This window comes from Athene noctua, chromosome 3 (genome assembly GCF_965140245.1).
Source record: "Athene noctua chromosome 3, bAthNoc1.hap1.1, whole genome shotgun sequence".
In the NCBI taxonomy this organism is placed as follows: domain Eukaryota; kingdom Metazoa; phylum Chordata; class Aves; order Strigiformes; family Strigidae; genus Athene; species Athene noctua.
This window is the reverse complement of record NC_134039.1, coordinates 72,010,508-72,031,721: the sequence shown is the minus strand read 5'-3', so window position 1 is coordinate 72,031,721 and position 21,214 is coordinate 72,010,508. Positions and strand designations below refer to the sequence as shown.

At 37.6% G+C, this 21,214-nt stretch overlaps 1 protein-coding gene across 1 annotated transcript in view; it reads left to right on the top strand.

Moving 5' to 3' along the window:
* SLC2A13 (solute carrier family 2 member 13) overlaps positions 1-21,214 on the top strand; it is a 165,763-nt gene that overhangs the window by 20,383 nt on the left and 124,166 nt on the right. Inside the window, exons 2-3 of the mRNA XM_074903291.1 lie at positions 10,743-10,902; positions 17,228-17,436. Of these exons, the coding sequence (XP_074759392.1) occupies positions 10,743-10,902; positions 17,228-17,436 (369 nt within the window). The remainder of the gene's footprint in view (positions 1-10,742; positions 10,903-17,227; positions 17,437-21,214) is intronic.

Here is a 21,214-nt window from a genome sequence, read left to right as displayed (position 1 = left end):
GAAAATGCATTCTTCTGCTTGTCTTCATTTTAAGCTGCATGTTTGGAGTTAGTTGCTGGACTTCCGGCTAATTCAGTGAAAGCTAAAGCAGTTTACAGAACAGTTAACTTGTTTAACTGTTTTAATAATTGCCCTTGTAGAAAGACGCACAGGGAATACCATGTTACTTCTTAGTTGGAGATGCTGGTTCACATTTGTTAAAATATCACTTAGAATTATTGTAAGTTGGGAAAAACATCACTGTAATAGAACTAGATAAGAAAAAAGTGGTTTATAAAGAAAAGTGCAAAGATAGAGTGTTCATTTTATGTTTAGCTTTCAAATCATTACTCTTGTCCTCTGAATATAAAATTTCTCTGTACAGAAGATCTTTACTAATCCTTGAAGCATTCAACTGTTGTGGGGTTTTTGGTGCAAGATTATTTTTTTGGTTTTTGTTTGTTTGGTTTTTTAACCATGTACTGGTTGCAGTGTTCATAATGCCGGCTTTCTAGCATATGTGAATGGCTATGCAAGTGTGTCCTACCAGATCTTTCTGGGCCAATATAAAACCATATTTCCCTGCTGGAAATTGCTGTTTGCTTGGCTGAGTCAGCAGAAAGGGCTGGATGGTCACTCCTCAGCCACTCAGTGCTTATTGTGATCTCATGCCTTAGCACAAGTCCACATTGGCCACCATATCAAGTCTCGAATGGGAAATGGAGTAGATGAGATGTGGATACACATCCTGATCTGCTGCCTTGCTGGAAAGGGATGAGCCACTGGTTGGAGAAGTAACTCCTTATCTTTGGCTGTGCCTGCCTCAGGACTTGGAAAAACAGGCAAGTGAACTTGGCCTACATGTAAGCAAGCAGAATATATAGGGCATAGTCTGCATGTGCTAAAGAATGTCTACAGCAAACACTGCTTGTATCAATTACTATTTTTTTAAATTAAAAGCTTCACTTTTAAAGTAGATTAAGCAGTGCTTGTGTTGATACAAGCTGTTATGAAGCAAGCTGCTGTATTTGTAGTTTTCAAGTGAAAGAAATAAAATGCTCTCATTTTCTGAAGTGAGAAGCTTTTGCAATGCGGTAAAAATAAAGGTTGCGTTGAGTAGTATAAAAATCTGTGCTACTTCACTTTTTCACAAAGATCTTCCACAGCTTGTTAAGTTCATTGAATCTTTGCAAATAGTGCTTGATCAAAATTAATTCAGAAACAAAACAAAGTAGGACTTTTTACTAGTTGCTTTTGGTAGCTTTTAGTCGCTTCTACGACTGATTGTTAATCGTGTATTTTTATACAGTTCAGAAATGCACTTCTTCACAATTCCTGGTAGCTTTCAAGTAGAGGGAACCATAGCAAATTCAATATTGAAAATTAGTGATACTCCCTCCTCTGCATACCTATGTACACACACGCACTTTTTGAGAACAAGTTTTTCCTGTTTAGGGTGTCCTAAAAATGATGTTCCAGAAATAATTCATCTGCTCCTGTTTGGATTACTTTAGACAAAGGAGAAAATACATTTCAGTGTTGAAAGTTGCTAATTGATAGCTGTGTAGGTGACCCAAAAAAAGACTTTTAAACTCTGTTGCTTAGTGAAAAAATGTAGATGGAGGTTAGCAAGCAATTACTTTGTTTATATGTTTTGAAGAAACTGTCACCAGTGAGCTAGCTTCTTTAATTACCAGTTCAGCTGTTACTTTTTTGTGATGCTGTCTTTTAGCTGGATCTTTTAGGAACCATTCTTAATGTTTCTAAGTAACCTGAACCAGGGTAAATATTAAAGCTAGATCTGTGCATAGATTTGGGCAGCATGAAGGGAGTAACTTGGTTTAAACATGCCAGCTTCCTGGAATGGGATCTGCAGCCATGAACTACAAGCACAGGTTCCCAGTATGGCACGCTGTGAGAAGGAGGTGCCTCAGTAGGAACTAGGGCACCTGAGTGGGGAGAGGGCTGACCGGGTGTTTCACAACCTGGATTAAAAGTGATATATGCTGGCCATAACGAATGACTGAATATGGGTATCTAATTCTGGGTTGCTGGGAAGTATAAACTGTGATCTGACATCTGTACTGCTAGGCATGCCGTATGCTTCAGACAGTTGCAAAGATCTTTGCTTCAAATTTTCTGGATGTTTAGCTTGATTATTAATGGTTAATTAAATCTCACTCTCTTCTTCTGACTTTGCCACTCAAAGTAAATTTCCTCTTAAGATGTTTTTGGATTTCTGTAACTTTGGATAATCTTAAAATAATTTTGGATAGAAAAAATGATTTGTTTTTAAAATTCTCTTCCCAAAATGAGAATGTGTTATTATTCTATGTATAATACTAACGTTGGGGCTGAGGTTGAGTAGGACCCTACAGTTAAAGCGGTTTTAACACTTACAAATAGTTACTTTCATCTGACCTTAAAAATTTTCTCAGTTCTGTTTGCTTTCATGTGAAATTCTCTTTCTGTTCCTACTGTTTGACAATTTTCCCAGACAATTAGCATTTTTTTCCCCCCTAGCTCTCCTTCTTACTCTTTCAGTGTCCACAGATTGTGGCATGTTTTGTATCTTCCTCTACAATGGGATGTTGCTTGGTAGAACTGAGTGCCTGCAGTTTTCTGGCTGTGGGTAATATCTTTTTATTTACTGCCTGTGTGTTGTTAAAGATTCCTGCAGATTTTTTGGTATGTTTTCAAGTTTTTGCTAAACTAAGTTTTCTTCTAATAAACTGAGTATGTTAAGTTTTATTTTAATACATTTTCATGCTCTGGCCTGTACATGGTAGGTTCTTGTTTATCTTGCCTCAGATATGGCTCGCTTACTTTTTCCCATTTCGTAACCACCCAGTTTCCAGATTAAAAAGATTCCTTGGCTTGCAGAATTTCAGTGTAGGAAATAAGTACTGTGATGAATAGTCCCTTCCTGATTACAACACAAGATGTTGAATATTCATGTGTCTCTACTATGGTATGTGGTTTCCTTATGCTCTTCTTGCAAGATACTGCTCTGGAGATGTCAGAGAAAGGTCTTAGCTCTTTCATTATACAGGAATTGTATTCTGTGTTGGCCTCAATTTTTTTTTATGAGCTGGGTTTGCATCTGTATCTTCAGATCAAGGGAGAGTGTGAAATGTGAAATTACTTTTGTGCATAATGGAATTTGCAAAGGCAAATGCTATCTTTTGGGGGGGTTGCATTTACAGTATGGCAGTTGTAGATATTTCTAGTGGATGCAGTTTGAGGGTTTTTTAGGCAAAGAGGGATTTTGTGTTCTTGATTCTTGCTGATACACACAACAGTGGAAAAACCTTGTCGTGGTCCACACAAGGAATTATTCATTCAGGCTCATTAGGATATGATCTGTAAATTTGAAACGGTATCAACAAGTGAGAAGCTTCAGTTATTTTTCTTCACATTGTTCTGGGCCTTGGACTCCTTCATGGTTGGATGCCACATAGTAATGGAAGTTTTTGGCACTAATTATAATATTGGTCACTCTGGTTGGGCTAGTGGCTAGATAGGAATGTAAAGATCTGCTGTTATTTTGTGTATTAGATGTTCAACAGTACAGATTATTTAACTATGATGAATCATCTCTGATGTAATAATTTGTGTTTAAATAAAATTCAAGACTTCAATGAATTCTGCTGACTTTGGACCTTCATTCTAGAGGAGATTCATCTAAATCTGCCCATTACTGTGATCGTTCTCACAAAGCAATGTGGTTTTAGTGCTAGTGGTTTATCCTACTGCCCTTATATATTTCAGTGCTCTGCTGTAGCTGAGTACAGCAGTGTCACTGTTAAGAAATGGACTTCTAATCGGTTGTAGGAGAGAAATTGAAATGGGAAAGTGTGCCGCCAGTCATCCTTGAAATAACTTTCAGTAACCAGTTCTAAACTGCTAATGATACCTTTACTAGATATGTGCAGTGGGTGGAAAGCCTAGATAGCAGAGGAGACTTGAGCTGTCCCCTGATGTTCACACTCAAATACAAGATGCTTCAGTGAAGATTTCAGCTTTATCTGCTAGTGGTTAGTGTACTAGAACAGTATTCAAATGCAGTGCTTTCTCAAGTATTTTCTATTAGCATGTTTAATGAGGCACTCTAATATCCCCTTAGGTTGACTGTCTTACTGAATGCTGAAGTGTTAACTGTAACAGCAGAAAAGGATTCTACAAGACAATGAAAAGGCTTCATTTTTGTTTAGGTTGAGCGGTATAATTAAAATATGTTGTGGAGTTGTCTGTAGAATGGAAATGTTGATGGTAGCTCCTATGTGTGTGTTTGTGAAAGCTAAGGGTCTTTTAAAATAAATATCCTTTGCAGTTAAAATGTATCTATTTTGTCAATGGCTGACATTCTCTCCACAAACTATTGAAATGGATTCTTCTTTAGACTGACAGTAAAGAATATACAATTATTGTGGAACTTGTCACTTCTTTCAAAAAGTTAACCCGTGTGCTGCCCATATCCTCTTGAATATTACTACTCAGATGTGAGCAATGTTCTAAACTTATCGGTTGACAGGAATGCCATTTTTGTCAGAAGTAAAAACCTTATCATTTGTGGAAACACAACTGAAATAAATACTTGATGAAAGTCACTTTGTATAATCTCATGTACTTCTGGGATCAATAGAGTTTCAAGACACTAAATTTAGATTGCATATGCAATATCCAAGATGTAAGAAGTTTATCAGATGTCCTGCAAAGTTGCTGGAAGAAAACATCAGCCTGGCATTCAGCTGTAGCTTGTCAAGTTTCCCCCTGCGCCCTTTGGAATTTACTGTTTAATTAAAAAAAAACGAAACCCAAACAACAACCAAACATTGAACTTGTATTCAAAGTTTCTCATAACATAACAACCTCTATTAAGCTGTTTATTAATATTTAATTCCTGATTCTCTTTGCCATAAACTTGCTTTTTCACCAGGTTGTGTCCACAAATCCTCTGTCTGTGGAATCACTTGCTAAAGCTGATTGGAGTGCTTACAAGTAGAACAAACCACACAAACATCAAGTTGGTTGCATTAAAGTTTAACATTTTAATAAAAATTTGCATTTACAAGGTCATTCTAAGATATGTGAAAAAAAGCTATTACCTCAGTTAAGTATCTCAGTACAACTTTATATGTTAGTGAAGAATATCTCATTCTTATGAGTGTTCTCCTGAAAGGAAATGTTTTAGTAACTTCTGTTCTTGCCTCTTAATTTGGAACTCATAGCAATACAATTTCTGTAATAAGCTGTGAATGTTCTTTGTTGTTAATAGAGATAAATGGCTCAGTTCCTGTACTCTGAAATAGGATCAGGGATATCTTTGCTTTTTGTTTTTTATGATTATTTCACATCCTGATTTTACTTTGCAACTGGACAGTCTGGAGTCATGTGGCAGTTCAGGCCAGTCTCTGTTGTACACAGTCCTGCCTGTGGTCCAGTACAGGCTTTTGATCTTCTGATTTTGGACTGTTAATGGGAACTAGGTGATACAAATCCCTTAAAGAGCACATGGATATCCTTTTATCTGGTTGTTTTTCCTGGTTTACCTGGTGTTGATACAAATGGTCAGCACGAGCTGGACAGAAGGAGAAACAGAACCATGATGCAAAGAGACACCAACTCCTGGATGTGCCTCCTTGGCACTTCTAGTTAACCATCAGCCCTCTTTATTCCTAAGCATGAAAGGCTGATTGAGTTGTGTGAGGTTTGTTTTTGTTTTGTTTTGGTTTTTTTTAAAGTTACCTAGTTCTTGTCGCCTATCTCTTGTTCTTACAAATCTTTTGGGTAGTAATCTAAACAGCAACAACCAAAAATTGTCAGGAATCCTTCTCAGTGTCTTTGCTGCTCCTGACGATTGGTTATTGCTTGACATCAGTGAAATGACTGACACATCCCTGCTACCTTAGAGCTATTTTATTATGCTAGAAGTAAAAGTGCATCTCATTCAATATCCTGTCTCCAGCTTTTGTTGCTCTTTTGTTTTTATGATGCGCCTTCCCTCATATATGCTAGACACACAGCTGGAGCTGTAGTGGAAGTCCTTAACAGGATACATTTATATCCATCTGATCTTGCAAGGAGTCCTTAAAATTATTCCTAGTATTTATACCCAAATGCTTTTTATAAACAAGAACTTGGGTTCTTCCCTTAGTCCTTTTGTTTTGCTACCGTAACCTCACTTTTTAGAAATATATTTTTAATTCGCCTAATGATCATAGGAGTTCTCCTTCATGTCAGTAGGTTTGTTGACTTCATTCCTGAACATCTTAATGAATTCTTTATAATGCTTACATGTTCATACTTTTCTGGATGGTAATGTGTGATGCCTTTTCACACCTGCTTTCTATTGATTGTCTTAAAATTGAGCTGTGCACTCTCTTGTCTCTGCTTTCCAATGGTAAGTCTGCAGATTACAGTAGCAGCTCTAACAGTTAGTCTCCTAAGTGATCTTAGAAGTGAAAAAGCATTAATATGATGGTTTCAGTCCATTGTGTCATCTAATGCTTCCCATATAATAATTAGGTGCATCTTGTGGTCTAAATTTAAGAAACTTTCTACTACCTTTTTTTATGAACTATATTCTTTAATGAGGGCAGAAGGTTAATGCCATGGTTACTCAAGTGGATAAAGATTGGGCTTGCCATCTCTCATTTCAAATTTCATATCTGTGGTGCACAATGTAGAGCTTAAACTTTCTCTGACAGATTTCAAGGTAATTGTTTTCATTTTCTTCTCCTCACATCTTGTCACTTACCAGCTTTATTAGTTAGGTAGTAATATACTTGCCTGCAGCAAGAATCTTTTATTTGAGTGAGCAGTTTAACAGTGAGTGTGTATTAGAAAATGTCATCTAAGTGTAAATGAAAACATTCTCATATGAAAGATTAAGGAAAGTTTCCATTGCAGCCGTATTTTTTTGCTAGAAAAGCGGTTCTTTGTTTTCAAATTTATTTGATATCTAGCTATTAAAATAACTCTATAACGGGTAGTGGTTATATATTTCAGAGATTTTTCGTAGTTGATTAACATTTAATGCCTTGCTTCTGACTGTGCCTTTTCACAAGAACTTACTCTTCTATGTTCTAGTGTGTCTTAAATTGAAATTAGAGGAGGGAAGTCTGCAGAACATTGATGCATTCAAAAGGCAATTGAAAGCAAATCTGTAATGTAAATAACATTACAGAATCAAAAACATTATTTCCCTAAAGTGGTGTGATTTTTTTTCCTTAATTTGATCTGTTTCAGAATAGCCTTTTTTTACTCCTGCTGATTTTTTTTTTTTTTTTTGAAAGAACTTTGCTTTTGTGCATGAATGGTTGCTGCATGGCAGCCAAACAAACTGGGGAGGCTTTCCTGATTGCCTCCTCCCATTCCCTGAAACCTCCTGCTGCACTCTGTTTCAAGCTTAAACTAGCAAAGCATATGTTTTGATATCTAAATGATAACTGGAAATACATAATTTTATCTTCTGAACTGAGGTTTTTGTTTGGATGTTTTGAAGTTTTGGGAAACCCAGCAGAGGGAGTAAGGTACAAAGTCAAAAAGGCTGGTTTTGACAGTGACATTGTGGAAAGTCTCAGGGTGAGAAAGCTGACATGGAAGTGGCAGAATTACAGAATCATTTTGGTTGGAGATCCATCTGTGAAGATGGTCAAGATCTAACTGAGCATGGTCCTGGGAAACCTGTTCCAGCTGACTCTGCTTGAACAGGGGTTGGACTAGAAGATCTCCAAATGTCCCTGTCAATCTAAACAATCCTGTGTGATTTTGAACTAATACTCAAGTATTAGTATGCTAGATATTTTTTACGTCAATTATGATGAGTTCAAGATACTTTACAAATGCACTTTAACCTTCACAGTACCCTTAACATTACAGCATCAGACTTTAGTTTCACCTGTAAATGTTGTCTTGACTTAGCTGGGGCTAATGGTGGTTCTAGCAGAATCCCGGGACTGATGGTATGTGCTGAATGTTAGTGGTAGCTGTTGGTCTTATCAGTGGTGCGGCTCTGTGTTTTGGATGCCTGAGAAGCAGACTTGGCTGGCATGTTTTGAACAAGATTTCTCTTGTTTAAAACATGCAGATCCTGTGTAAAACCAGTCTTCATTAAGAGGTGAAGGGGGTGGAGGGAAACTAGTCTTCTTACAAAGCATATATTGGTTTTGTTTGTGCGTATCTTTCTAACTGCTTTGCAGTGAAATCCACATATAGATATTGCCGTCTTCTCAAATTAGCTTCACTAGATGATTCTATTTCAATAACTTTTACATTTCAATAACATTGCTTGGGACTGTGTTATTTTTCTAAAGCTGTTAATAGGGACTGACTTTCAGTAGCTTCCAAGAGAAAGATGTAAAGTCAGTTTTCTCTTTCTGTCCCCAGAAAGGCAGAAACACAACTGTATTTTTCTTCACTGTATTTATGGCAAGACCCCATTCTGTTTCTATACCTGTCATCTCCATGTTGAAGGGCTTGATCTCTCATTTCATTCCTGCTGCTCATCTTTTCTCATTTCCACGTTACTCTTGCAAACAGCAGTGAAGGTGCCAAATGATAAAATAGCCACTACCAAGCAGACTTTTTTATTTTCTTTTTTTTTTCTGTTTTTTTTTTTGTGTTTCCATGGCTCTTTAGTGATGATCGGCCTGAATAGAGTAGCAGAGAGCAAAGAATGAATGGCCTCAAAAAAACCCTCTAGAGATACCAAGTGTTGGGTCCATTGAGTCATGAATTTCCAAACCTGGCAATTATTGGAAGCTTATTTAGGGTGTAGCAGGGGAATTACTCGATGCTGGTTTTGCTGCTGAGCCTTTCCTAGGTTTCTGCTGCCTGTTGCTGGCAGAGACTGTGACACTGGGCTTTGGGCCTGGCCCCGCAGAACTGGGTGTCCTGCCAGGCCTGTCCTGGTGATGGGAAGATGGCCATGCCGCAGAGAGGAAAGGAGCATGAGGGTGTGAAGTGGCATGTCTGAGGGAGAGGGGAGGTCAGGGGAGTGGGAAGGCCTGGCCTCCCCAGGCCAGGGCCGCTGCAGCTGTAGGGCCCTTCCCTGCCACCCCAGCATGAGCCGCTGCCTTGTGGTCCTCAGTGGCTTTTGTTTGAAGAAAGTGAATGTACTCCTATGATTTCCCATACAGGCTTTTCCTTTATATGCATGCTATCTCCATTGCTTCAGTTGTAATTAGTTCAAATGCTGATGTGAAAGATGTGAGAGAAATATCCCCAACGGTGGACTGTGTTTGAAAATTTGCCTCTCTATCAAACATGCGAAGAGCTATTTGAATGCTTTTTTCTATGGTGCATTCTGGTTGGCTTTGAAAAATGGTTGAATAAATTTTTAATGATTTTTTTTTTTTTCCCCCTGACACTTTTAAGTGGGGTTTTTTTATTCCATGTGGGTTGCTCAGTCAATAGGAGGAGGCAGCACTGGCACGTCCCGGAAGGCTCTGCTGGGAACTGGGTTATCATGCTGAGAGGCTGCTGCGAGTGTTTACCTATTGTAACAAAAGATCTTCTGATGCCATTTTATTATTAAACAATCTATATTCCTCACTCAAGCTTTTTGGAGGCTCCCAGCAGTTCTGTCAGGCTAACCTTGTTGCTAAAGATGATTTTGTGCTTTTAGTTCGGTGAGTCAGCCAAGCAGCGGGGCGCCAGCCAAAGCCTCCGCCATTTTATGACGAGCCAGGAGCTATAGCTGTGCTTCAGGAGCCATGTGCACGCCTTCAGGTGATGCCGTTTCTTGCTGGGGATGCAGCACTGGCCCATGCTGGTGTGGGGCTGTCAGTGTGGACCTGGTGGAGCTGCCCCAGCTGGAAGGTGTGACTTCTCTGCTGCTGCTCGGCCATGCTCACCGTGCTTGCTCAAGTTGTATCTCAGCTGGCACAGTCAAAATGTATTTCTGTGTGTGTGCCGCCAACGTACTTCCAGTTTTATCTACAAAAGGAGTTAATGTTGGTTGTCACTATTGGTTCTCTTAAGGAAACAGGGCTATAAATTTCCTTTAAATGAGAGTGTGACTTTCTTGGTGGATTTGGACCTGTTCCACCCTGTTCCACAGGGCATTTCTGTCTTTTGCACAAATGTCTCATTTAGAGCCATTGCATAATTCATAGGAAATACTACCAGTGTTAAGACAGCATAAAAGGCAGCTGTGCTTTGGCTTCAGTCTTTGCTTCCTTATGGCAGTAGAGTTTTTACCACTGCATATGGAATACTTTTAAACCAAGTCAAGAAACCATCAAGGAAGTCAAGAAACAATTCATTCTATATAGCAGTAATGAAGTATAATAATAATAATGAGAATAATAATGCTTGGCCTTGTTTTTTCTTGGAGGTGGAAACCATGCTAAAGTTCTGTTTAAACTCAGAGCTGTGAACACTTGGCATCTTCAGTTAGTGATTTTACTTACGTGTGCTTACTTGGATTGTAGCATCTTTTTCTTTTGGAACATAGCATCTTTTTGTTTCAAAACTATAAATATGTTTACATGCAGTGTGAATTGAAGTGAGTTATTCCTTGTATCATTACATCAAACCTTGAACTTGCAGTACAGCTGCTAGCATCCAGTGTGTGTGCCCATTTGCTTGATATGCTTTTAGAGTTCATTAGGTATATTTTCTTTCTTTTAATCTTTCAGAACCTGGAAATCTGATTCTTCCAGCTTGTTCCATTTAAATGATATAATATTTTATGATGAAAAAGGGATGTAGTATCTCTTTCTATTTTATAACTGTAATTGAATTTATTCTTGTAGGTGTAGCATCTATGACTGTGCCAGTGTACATCGCAGAAGTTGCTCCACCGCACCTAAGAGGCAGATTAGTCACCATTAACACTCTGTTCATCACTGGAGGGCAGTTTTTTGCAAGCGTTGTTGATGGAATCTTCAGCTACCTCGCGAAGGATGGATGGAGGTTTGTGAGTCTTCCTTGCTAAAAGCCAAACTGGCATGGTTGTGATTTGGTTGACGGCTATTATAATTCTTCTTGGTAAAATGGAGTTTACATATAAAGTAGTAAAGCTATATACTGAAATGGAACTTCAATAATTAACTCTTGCTAAATGATATCCACACTGCTTTCACTTAGGTTTAGTATTCACAGTATGCTTAGGGTTTTTTTGACTTTACTAAACTTTAAAATGGATGAGCAGTAAATATGCATCAACAAGCTTGAATGATTGTCATGATGTTTATGATAGTAGCTTGCCTTTTGCATTTAGAATAATTACATGCTGATTTTTTCAAAAGGCAAATTTCCAGTGAGCATGATGCTATATGCACAAAATAGGAGTATATTTTGAATGTTCTTAATCTGAGCAGTAGCAATCCAATCAGAATTGAAGAATATTGTAGCATAACTTTATAGTTAAAAGTTTAGGTTATAGAATAATATGAATATCTTTCACTTTACTTTCTGGATATTATGTTTTTCCTGTAGACACCGTGAAGTGTTTCTGGACTGCAGCTATCTTTACTGTCTTCATAGTGATGTGTCATATGAGAGAGAGATGAGAAATTTCAGTGGCTTGGTATTTTACTTGCAGTTCTGACTTGAAAAAATAATTAACAGAAATGTGTAGGAGGAATAATTTACACTGTACATCCCAATTTCTGGAAACTTGTGCTTAATTGTGTGTGCTTTTCTTTTGAAACACTCTTGGGCAAGGTGTTTTGTTGTAGGGCCTTTGACTCCTGTTGCTACAGCCTGGAATTGTTTTGCTATTTGTAAATCCTAATTTAAAGGTTCCTCCTCCCACCCCCCAAAATTTGCAACAAATATTATTATGTTCTCTGGCTTCAAATGGATCTGAATAGGGATTTCTGGGTGCGCTGATGTTTGAGGTTTTAGGATAGGAACAACTAATTTAGGACTTGGTGCATTAAAGAACTTGGTAGCTGATCTTTTTATAGTATGTAAAGAAATATGAATTAAAACAAAAAAGTCAATGTTTTCTTATTGAATCTAGGGTTTAATTTGTGTATGTCTGAAGATTCAAGAAGTTTGAGGTTTTTAATTTTTGTCCATGTGATTATTTCCTTTGCCTCTTTTCTAAAAAGAGGTCGCATTTTGACCTTAAGAAAAAGGTCGCTTCATGCTGATTTTAATTCTAATTTAATTTTTAAGTTGTACCTCTGATTTGTGCTTTCTGAAAATGCATTGGTTACTTGAGCTCAAATGAAAATAGCGTTTTGCATTTTTACATGAAACGTTTGATGATCTTTTCATTATAATGCAGCTGCATTCTCTGGCAGACTATATGTCCACTTATGGAGAACTGAGAAACAGCCTTCACTGAAAGAAAAACCTGGTTTTATAGGATTGCTGCTCTCTTTCTGCAGTTAAAGAAATATGCTTAATTTTGAGAAAAGTTAATGGCACGCAGTAATGCATTTCTAAGTGAAATACAAACTGCAGTGTTTGATGCCCAATGCCTATTATTCAGTAGTTGCTTTATTACTTAAAATTAACTTTTAGCCTAAATAATTTGCTCATGTAATGGCTCCCTATGCATGGGGCTGGGTGGGAGGAATGGACAAGTAAAGATACTTATTTAGAAATGAAGCTCTGAGTCACTGTTGTGGTTAGAGGCGTTGTTCACTTTGTTTAGGCAGATTTTTTGAGTTCAGTTTAATTCAGTGGTTAGGGATTCATCTGGGGGAAGCTTTTGTGGATGTAAATCTGTGTTTTTTCTGACACATAGGAGGCAAGGATGTGTTTGTAATCGATGTGTTTCAGTAAATACTAGCCTATTGGAAGAAAAATACAAGCTAACAGTATCTGACAAGTATTGATCTTATTGGAACTGTGGTTTTTATTTAATTGTTCGGGTAAACTAAGCTTGATTTTTTTTCAGCTGAAAAGCAGACTTCTAGTCTTCTTTGGAAAAGATCAAAGAGCTGGCATGTTGGTATAGGATGTATCAGTTTCCAAATCAAGCAGTAACACAGGATTGACAAGTGTATTTGTTATGTAAATGATTATTTAAGTGAAAAATATAATTCCAGTTTGTTACACATAAGTAACCATCTTTTGGTATGTTACTTTATAAATATATTTAGCTAAAGTAGAAGATTCGGTGGAAGACAATATGTAGATTTAATCTTTTTGTAAAACACTGATATTTTGATATGCCAGTATACCTTAAATAGAAATGAGGCCCTCACCCACTGAAATGCTGCAGAACTGTTCTAAGAACTTCTGCATTGGTATAACTTATTCTTCTGTTTGGAACAAAAAATAAACTACTCTGGTAACTAAGGCCTTTTAACCTATCTGAACTGAAAAAATTAAAAGTAAAACCTAGAACCTGTGGTTTGTGTAGGTTTGAGTTTGGGTGTTTGATCAGAACTGTGTGAGATGATGACTTTTCAAAAGTGATGGACATTTCCATTTCTTGAGACAACTTGTTCAGATGTTCGATCGCTATTACTGTGAAGAATTGCTTTCCCTCATATTTGATCTGAGTTCTTATTGCAACTTGTCACTATTGACTCGTCCTTTCACAGTCTACATCTGAGAAGAGTCTGTCTCCATCTTCTCTGAGCTCCTTTTCAGTTGTGAAAGATGCAGTTAGATCTCCTCCTAATCATCTCTTTTCTGGGCAGCACAAACCCAGTTCTCTCAGCCTCTTCTTTTATGTCATAGAATCATAGAATCATTCAGGTTTGAAAAGACCCTTGGGACCATCGAGTCCGACCATCAAGTCCAACCATCAGCCCTACTCTACAAAGTTCTCCCCTACACCATATCCCCCAACATCTCATCTAAACAACCCTTAAACACATCCAGGGATGGTGACTCCACCACCTCCCTGGGCAGCCTATTCCACTGTCTGACCACTCTTTCTGTGAATTTTTTTTTTTTTCTGATGTCCAGAATATCATACATTCCAGTTGCATGACTCTTTTAGTGATCCATTGCTATTCCTGGTTTGTAGCTTTCTTGTGTTGGTGGTCGCAGTCTTCCAGATTCAGCTTGGTGTGTTGAATAGTGAGGAGTAATTGTTTCTTGAAGCCTGCTGGCTCATGGTGGATAACTTCTGCTAAGGCAATAATGCTGTGTTTTATGTACATGCCAAGTACTGTTCTGCTGGCTTGAGTGGAGAGAAAGAGAAACTGTTGACAGTGCATTGGGCAGAAACTGAGGCTATGCTAGTGATGAGGTATCTGAGGATTCTCAGCTGTGATGCTGGAGCCGTTAATTGGGGATTGTGTACTTGTCTGTCCTCGGCTAGTTTACTGCAATTTAAGACTGAGCAGGGAAGAGTACAGATGGTCTGTCACCTGGAAAGAGCGGCCAGCAAACGCATGGGGAGAAATCACAGATGTTCACTCCTGAGTCATCATGTATAAGAAGAAAAATTACAGAAATTATTGTAGCTCTTAGTGACTGAATGGCTAAGTATTGGAGTGCTACAAAAAACAATAAGGAACTTTACTTTTTCTTGGCTCTGCTTGTTCTTGGAAATGCTAGATATTAAATTAAAAAGAAAACAAAGATTTAACCTGACTCTTCTGTCAGATTAGCTTTATAAACTCTGCTAATACCATCTTAATAGTATTGCAGCAGTATGTCTGAGAAGGAGAAATATTACAGCAGACTTATTAGATTTCATGCTGGATTTTTTCAGGTCTGCTAGACATCTGGCTCCGAATGGAGAGTCTTGTATTCTGTATAGGAAAGAACTATATTAGATTTCTGAAAGCTTGCTCACTGCATGAAATGTCTAAAATTGCATGCTTTTACTCTAAATTGGTTCTATCAAAATTGCTTGATGTGAAAATTGCAACAACTCTTGAACTTGCAATGAGCATATGCTCTTAACTGAACGTTTTCCTTCTGTCCCGCTCCTTGTACTCAACTTTGACCAGAAACATGTTGATTAGAAACTAACTTTAGTGAGCGAGCACTTTCTGTACATTTCTTTTTTCTCTTGCCTGTGATAATAGAATAGAGTCCAACTGATAGCTTTAACGGGCTGGATTGAACTTTCAGGAGCCTTCATTGATTTTGCCTCCTAAGATGATTGCAGGTACCCAACTGCTTTGTTCCAAAGGCTCTGCTGCATTTAAGGGACTGAGGGGCTTTGGAGGAGCAGAAATTAGGTAATATGAGTGTAAAGGACTAAAACTGTTTATTCAGATGCATTAAAAGATCCTTTTGCTCATAGTTTAAAACCACAATCACTGTATTCTGTCAATCTCTTATGTTTTTATGCTTCCTAAATACCACTCTAATGCAGATATTGAATATACAATTTGTTGAGCTTCAATGGTGTATGTGTAAAGGTGATTCTGTATACAGCTGCCAAAATGTTTGTGGAGAGGGAAGAGCACAGGAAGAAATGAGGACAGTAATGAATGAGAACATTAGTGAATGAGGAATGAGAATATTAGTGAATTAGTGACACTTGTTAGATATATTAGATATGAAGACTACTCAACTAATAATCCTTTCACAAGCTTTGTGTTTTGAATTTATTTTCTTTCTTCTGCTTTTTTTTTAACTAATGATGTTAAGATGAGATACCATTCTTAAAAGTGTTAGAAAATAAGAGACTTGCTCACAGATTTCTTTCTAGAGCAAGATTTACTTGTATGACCTTTGGAAATTTTTGCTATTTAGGTTTTAGGAAGAACTTGAGGGCTTAGTTTAAGGATGGGAAGAGTGGCCTGCATGCTTATCGTCCTGGGATGGTCATCCTCTTTGCGTTACCTCTTGGATGTTCTTTTCCCATTCTCAAGTTTTCTGCTGTGTTGTATTGCTCATGTTTTTCTTTGTTAAATCTACAGATGCCTCTAAGAAGGTCATCTTCCATTTTAATCCAAAATGGATTTGGTTTGTTGCCTTGAACCAATGTTTCTGTTTATGGTTGTGTTTTCTTTCCTGCTCTATTAACATTCTCATTTCATAGCATGCTTTATAAAAACATCCAGGTGAGAGATTGACGAATTATCTGCGTGAAAGCATGTGTCCTGGAGTATGAAGAGAGAAGCTAGAGGAGAGGTTAGGAAATCTCCTTAATCTCCTGATTGATGTCAAGGTGTGAACCTATTTATGAGTACAGACTACCTCAGTATTCAGTCTGAGGGTTAGTTTCTGGAGCTGTTTTAATCATGATAGCCACTGATGTGAAACCTGTGATAGGTGCAGTAAGTACAGGTGACACCTGCCCTGTTTAAAGTCTTTAATGGAAGTGGAAAAAAATATCACTGAAGCACAATTGGGAAAAGGTCAGATTTAAACAGCAGAGCAAAATTACACATTGTTCTGCAATTGTTGTTATTCTTGTGTTTTGCTGAAGGAATGTAAAGATGAGAAGTCTATAGACCAGAACCACCCATGACAGTTGATAGAGTGCTTGTCTTCCACAGTCCTTTCCTCCATTTTAGCTGGCGGGAATCATGGTATCTGTGGGTGTTGTCACAGGTGACAGTGCTCATCCCTGGAAGCATAACTCTCTGGCCAGTGGTAATTCTCTGTTGAGTAGAGAACTAGTCTTACTTCTGTATATAGTAGTCCCCACCAGGCATCTAAAATGCAGTTTTAATTTAAAACCTAACATTCCAGCTGGATGAAAATTTAAAAGCAGACTCTTCAAAGATCTGGTGTAAATTGCTGTGCTGGTGAAATGAACTTTTAAAAATGTTTCTGCTTGTAGTCAGGAATTTTGAAAAGTAAAGCAGGCATCTCCTTACACAAGAGGCATATTCCTTGGTCACGTCTACCTGTGTATAAATATTACTGACCAAATTAAGCATTTTTCATTGGCTGGTTTTGTGTGTGTTTGTTTTTTTTTTAATGTATGTAAAACAATCAGCAGGATTTCAGTCTCATTTTTGCCATCCACAGTATCGATTTGTTCTCTGTGCCTTTGTCTTCTCTTTCTGTTCATTCTTTTATCTTTATTGAAGGGATTATCAGTTTCCAAAATACCAGAATGTTTCACGGTTTTTAGTCTGATTTAGCGTCCTTGGGACCAATGGCTGTAGGGTCAATGGTGGCAGGATAGTCAACATGTCCTTGAGATTTCCTGGAATTGAAAGCAAGGGTCCTGTTTTCTAAAATAATTGCAGAATATGATTCTTGCCAGCTTAATTTCCAGTGATAAAGAATATAAGGCGGGGAGGGTTTGATTAGTAAATTACAGCTTGAGTAGCTGAAACTGCTCATAGCATGTTTTTGTAGGTAAATATTAAATATTTATTATATTTTTAAAATTTTTATTTCTTTCCAGGTACATGCTGGGCCTGTCGGCTGTTCCAGCAGTAATACAGTTTCTTGGATTCTTATTTCTTCCTGAAAGTCCCCGCTGGCTCATTCAGAAAGGCCAAACTCAGAGAGCACGGAGAATTCTGTCTCAAATGCGTGGCAACCAGGCAATCGATGAGGAGTATGACAGTATCAAAAACAACATTGAAGAAGAAGAAAAGGAAGTTGGAGCAGGTATGATGAATGCTTTGGCCTCTCTGCCTATCAATGAGGAGATAAAAATCAGAAGAAACTTTGAAATTGTAGCCTATGGGAACTTGATGGTTTGTTTTTTCTTGTCTTGCTGCTACTGTTTGAAATATTGCATATACTGGTAGCTTCAAAAATGAACAGATGTTTCTATGATCCTTCTTAAGTGAGGAAAAAGTAAAATTGTGTAAGATTCTAGGTTATTGCACTCAAAAAATTACTCAGTTTAAGAATGCACATGTTGAAGAGTGGAAGTAAGTAAAATAAAGTTTGGTTTCTTTCATTGGCAGAATAGGCCAAACAGACACTACAGAGGTCGGAAGGTGTTTTACATGCCTGAATTATCCAGAGGCCATATCCTGGCTGACCATATTCTAAACAAGCAGCATTTGGAAAGATTTATAATACAAAACTAGACATGTAATACAGAGATTCTTTTTCAGTAAAGGCAGCTTCTGAAAGTCCTCTTGGTCTGCCCCCAAGAGAATAAGGCATCTAAATCAAATCCTTTTTTTACTCTTTTGTATCCTTATGCTATAATTGCTCAAAACTTTTATGTATGTACTTATGTGTGTACTTATAAAGCAAGGTTACCATTCCATTGACTTTCTGTCTGATATATATTTTTCCTTTGCTTTGTGTTGAAAATGTTAACCTGGAAGTCTCAAGGCTTTTAAGTAAGACTCATCTTAATTCTTGCTTCCCTAAACTGTTAGGAAAATACTGTAACTTTTCAGAGCTATTGGAAAGAAAAATGCAAGTTATTTTACCTCTGTGTAAATTGAGATTCAACATGTTGCAGTATCTAATCTTATTGCCTCATTAACTTTGTGTTTGAGCCTTACAATAAATAATCAAGTATCTGGAAAAAGTTACTTGACACATACTAGTGAAGGGACTTAGAAAATATTCATCACTGGTGTGAAGCAGGGCTGGATTATTTTTTTTTTCTTCAATATGTTTTTGAGGCTTTGGGTACTTTTTTTCCGGTTCTTTGTGGGGTTGAGGGGTGGGAAATGAAGTTCATTGAAGCTGATATGGTAAAAAACTGAAGTTAATATTTGTAGAACAGCTTGGGTTTAAGAGTCCTAATTGGGGATTGGGCTATTCATTTCTGTGGAAAGCCACTAAATGTTTAGTATTAAAAGCAGTAGGTGTTAGACGTGTCCAGTCCCTTATTTTCAGTCACTGGGCTATAGGGCATGACCTTGTTTCCTCTCTCTTAAATCTTTCCTCATGCTGGCGTTTCACTATTTGTAAACTAAATGTGGTATTTTTAAGACTGCAGTAGGATTGACTCCAGCTCAGTTGTTAAATCAGTCCTCTATACATTTTTGCACTGGCACACTAATTACGAGTTTGTTGGCTTTCTGAGATGTGCCCCCCCCCCCCCCCCCCCAAAAAAAAAAAAAACAAACCACCAAAAAAACCAACCAAACAACCCCAACTTACTGTGTTCCTGCAGTTTAGTTAAATCAAGCGTATTCCTAGGAGAAAGCTCGGTTACAGACAGTGTAACTCGGCTAATCCACAGCTTCAGAGTTGTCACCAAAGGGCATTAAAAAAATGAGGGTAGTTACAGTATATGCTGTTCTGCTTGTTATAAATGCTTAGCAAATAAGCATTAGATAGTTATGGTCGCTCTCATTTTTTATTATAACTTGGTTATAATTGCACTTCATGCCATTTAACCCAAAGTCTTTATTGTTATAAAAAGTTATCTTGTGTGTCAGCATCAAGACATACATTATTTTTGTTACATTCCTGTGACTTACAGGTGGTATTTACAAGTGGTGTTAAATTGTAATTATTTTCTTTTCTTGAGTTGTCTGGATCCCCAGTGTTGAATTTGGCATGTGTAGTGCAAGAGCAACTTACTGTTCATGGCTTCATTGCCAGATGTTCAGATATTGAGGACTTAAATGTGTGCTTCTGCAAAGACTTCTTCACTTTTGCTATGTGTGTTTTGGTTGTTTTTTTTTTTTTTTTTTGTTAGATATATTGTTGTAGTACTTTTTATATTAATTTCTTCTATTTGTGGCAGACAATGTTTTAAAACACTAGTTAATAGCAATGACAAAGGATAGTAGTAGTTCATATCAGACATGGTGGACATCATTCCAGTTTTAAAGAAAGCTTTAATGACCCTAAACTGCCAGTGTGTGTACATGGCATTCAAGGAAAGATAACTTTTTAGATGGAAAATCATTCGGCTTCCTTTGAGGTAAAAGTGCCTTTTCCTTTCCTGTATTTTCCTTTCTTGAAAAAGAACAGATGTTCTTGTTCATTAATTGATACATGAGCATCTTTGCCAGTTTCTTGGAGCATCATTTTTGAAGTGAAAACAAGCCTGTGTTTGACTTCTTTGCAAGGGAGTAACAGAATGTAACTGTAACATATTCTCCAGTCCCACACTAAAAACTGTAATGCCTTTCTTTTCTAACTGTTTTATCAATTATTCTTGTCACAAAAATAGTGAATCACATGGGAACTTCATCTGTGTTGCTTAAACTACTTTTTTAAAATTTGGGGGTTTTGTTTGTCATAAAACCAGAGAAGTTAATTGCATTTTCCACATGGTCATTAAGCAGTTTCTGTCTTGAAAATAATAAAAATGCCTTAAGCAACAAACTTCTGCTTCAGAAGTCCTTTGTACCAATGTGGGATACCTGTTAAGTGAGTGATTCACATTTCTTTATCCTTTCAAGTACCTTCAGCCAAATCACAGCTGCTGATAGTGCTTAGCAGCTTATATTTTAGCATTTTCAGACTGGTATCAGGAGAAGGATGTACATTTTTGACAAACACTTTCCCCATGACTGGTTATGCAAATGACATTTTTTCTGGCAGTCTTGAAGACTGCTTTTGCGTGCTCTGTTCTGTACTCCCAGTGTGACTTTTGGTGTTGTAACCTTGCATTCGGAGAAGTGAAGGGAAGGGCATTGCGTTCTGCAGTAACATTACAAGACAAGTTGAATCTTGGTCAAGTTCAGCTGATCATCTGTTAATGTCATAGCCCTCTCACATGGTGGGGCTGTAGTGCAAAAAGGGAACTGGCAATAGGAAAATCAAGGGCAGAAGGACTAATGAGGAAGATGTTAAAAAAAAGAGCTTGCCACGAATTATGGAAACAGTAGTTTATAGGTGAGAAGTGGCCTTCCCCTTCAAATATGCTGTGAATCTCTGAGATTCCCCAGTGTTGGCCTCAGGCTCTGGAGCCTGAAGGGAGAGAGTGGCCCGAAGGGGTTTGCAACCGGGAAAAGATCAAAGACATTGCTGGGAGAGCCTTCTGGGGCAGCTCCTTCTAGCAAAACATAACTGACTCATGCTGGTGGTGAATTGTAGTTTTTAGTACAGATAAGGCAGAGGTTCTGTACTGCACATTAGTTAAAAACAGGCAATCAAATCATAGCAGTGCAGATAAGCACTGGCACAGTGACTTAATACAAGGGTATAGATGAAATAGCTTGTGCTCCTAAGTGAATTAGTAGGAAATGTAGTGCTAATTCTAGAACAAGCACTTTGGAGTGAAGGTAATGTAACAATTTTGTGCATAACAATAAAACTATCTAGCTTTTGTAGAAGTTCTACAAGCTGCCAGTGCAGTGGTCATTTCAGACTGGAAAGAAATAGTTCTAGCACCAATGGAAACATTTTAAATAGATCATTAATTTCCTGTATGTTTGACAGCACTCCAGTGTTCAAAGCAAATCATAGAAAAGCATGTTTGTACTGCCTTTCTGGGTGAAAGCATCTGCAAACT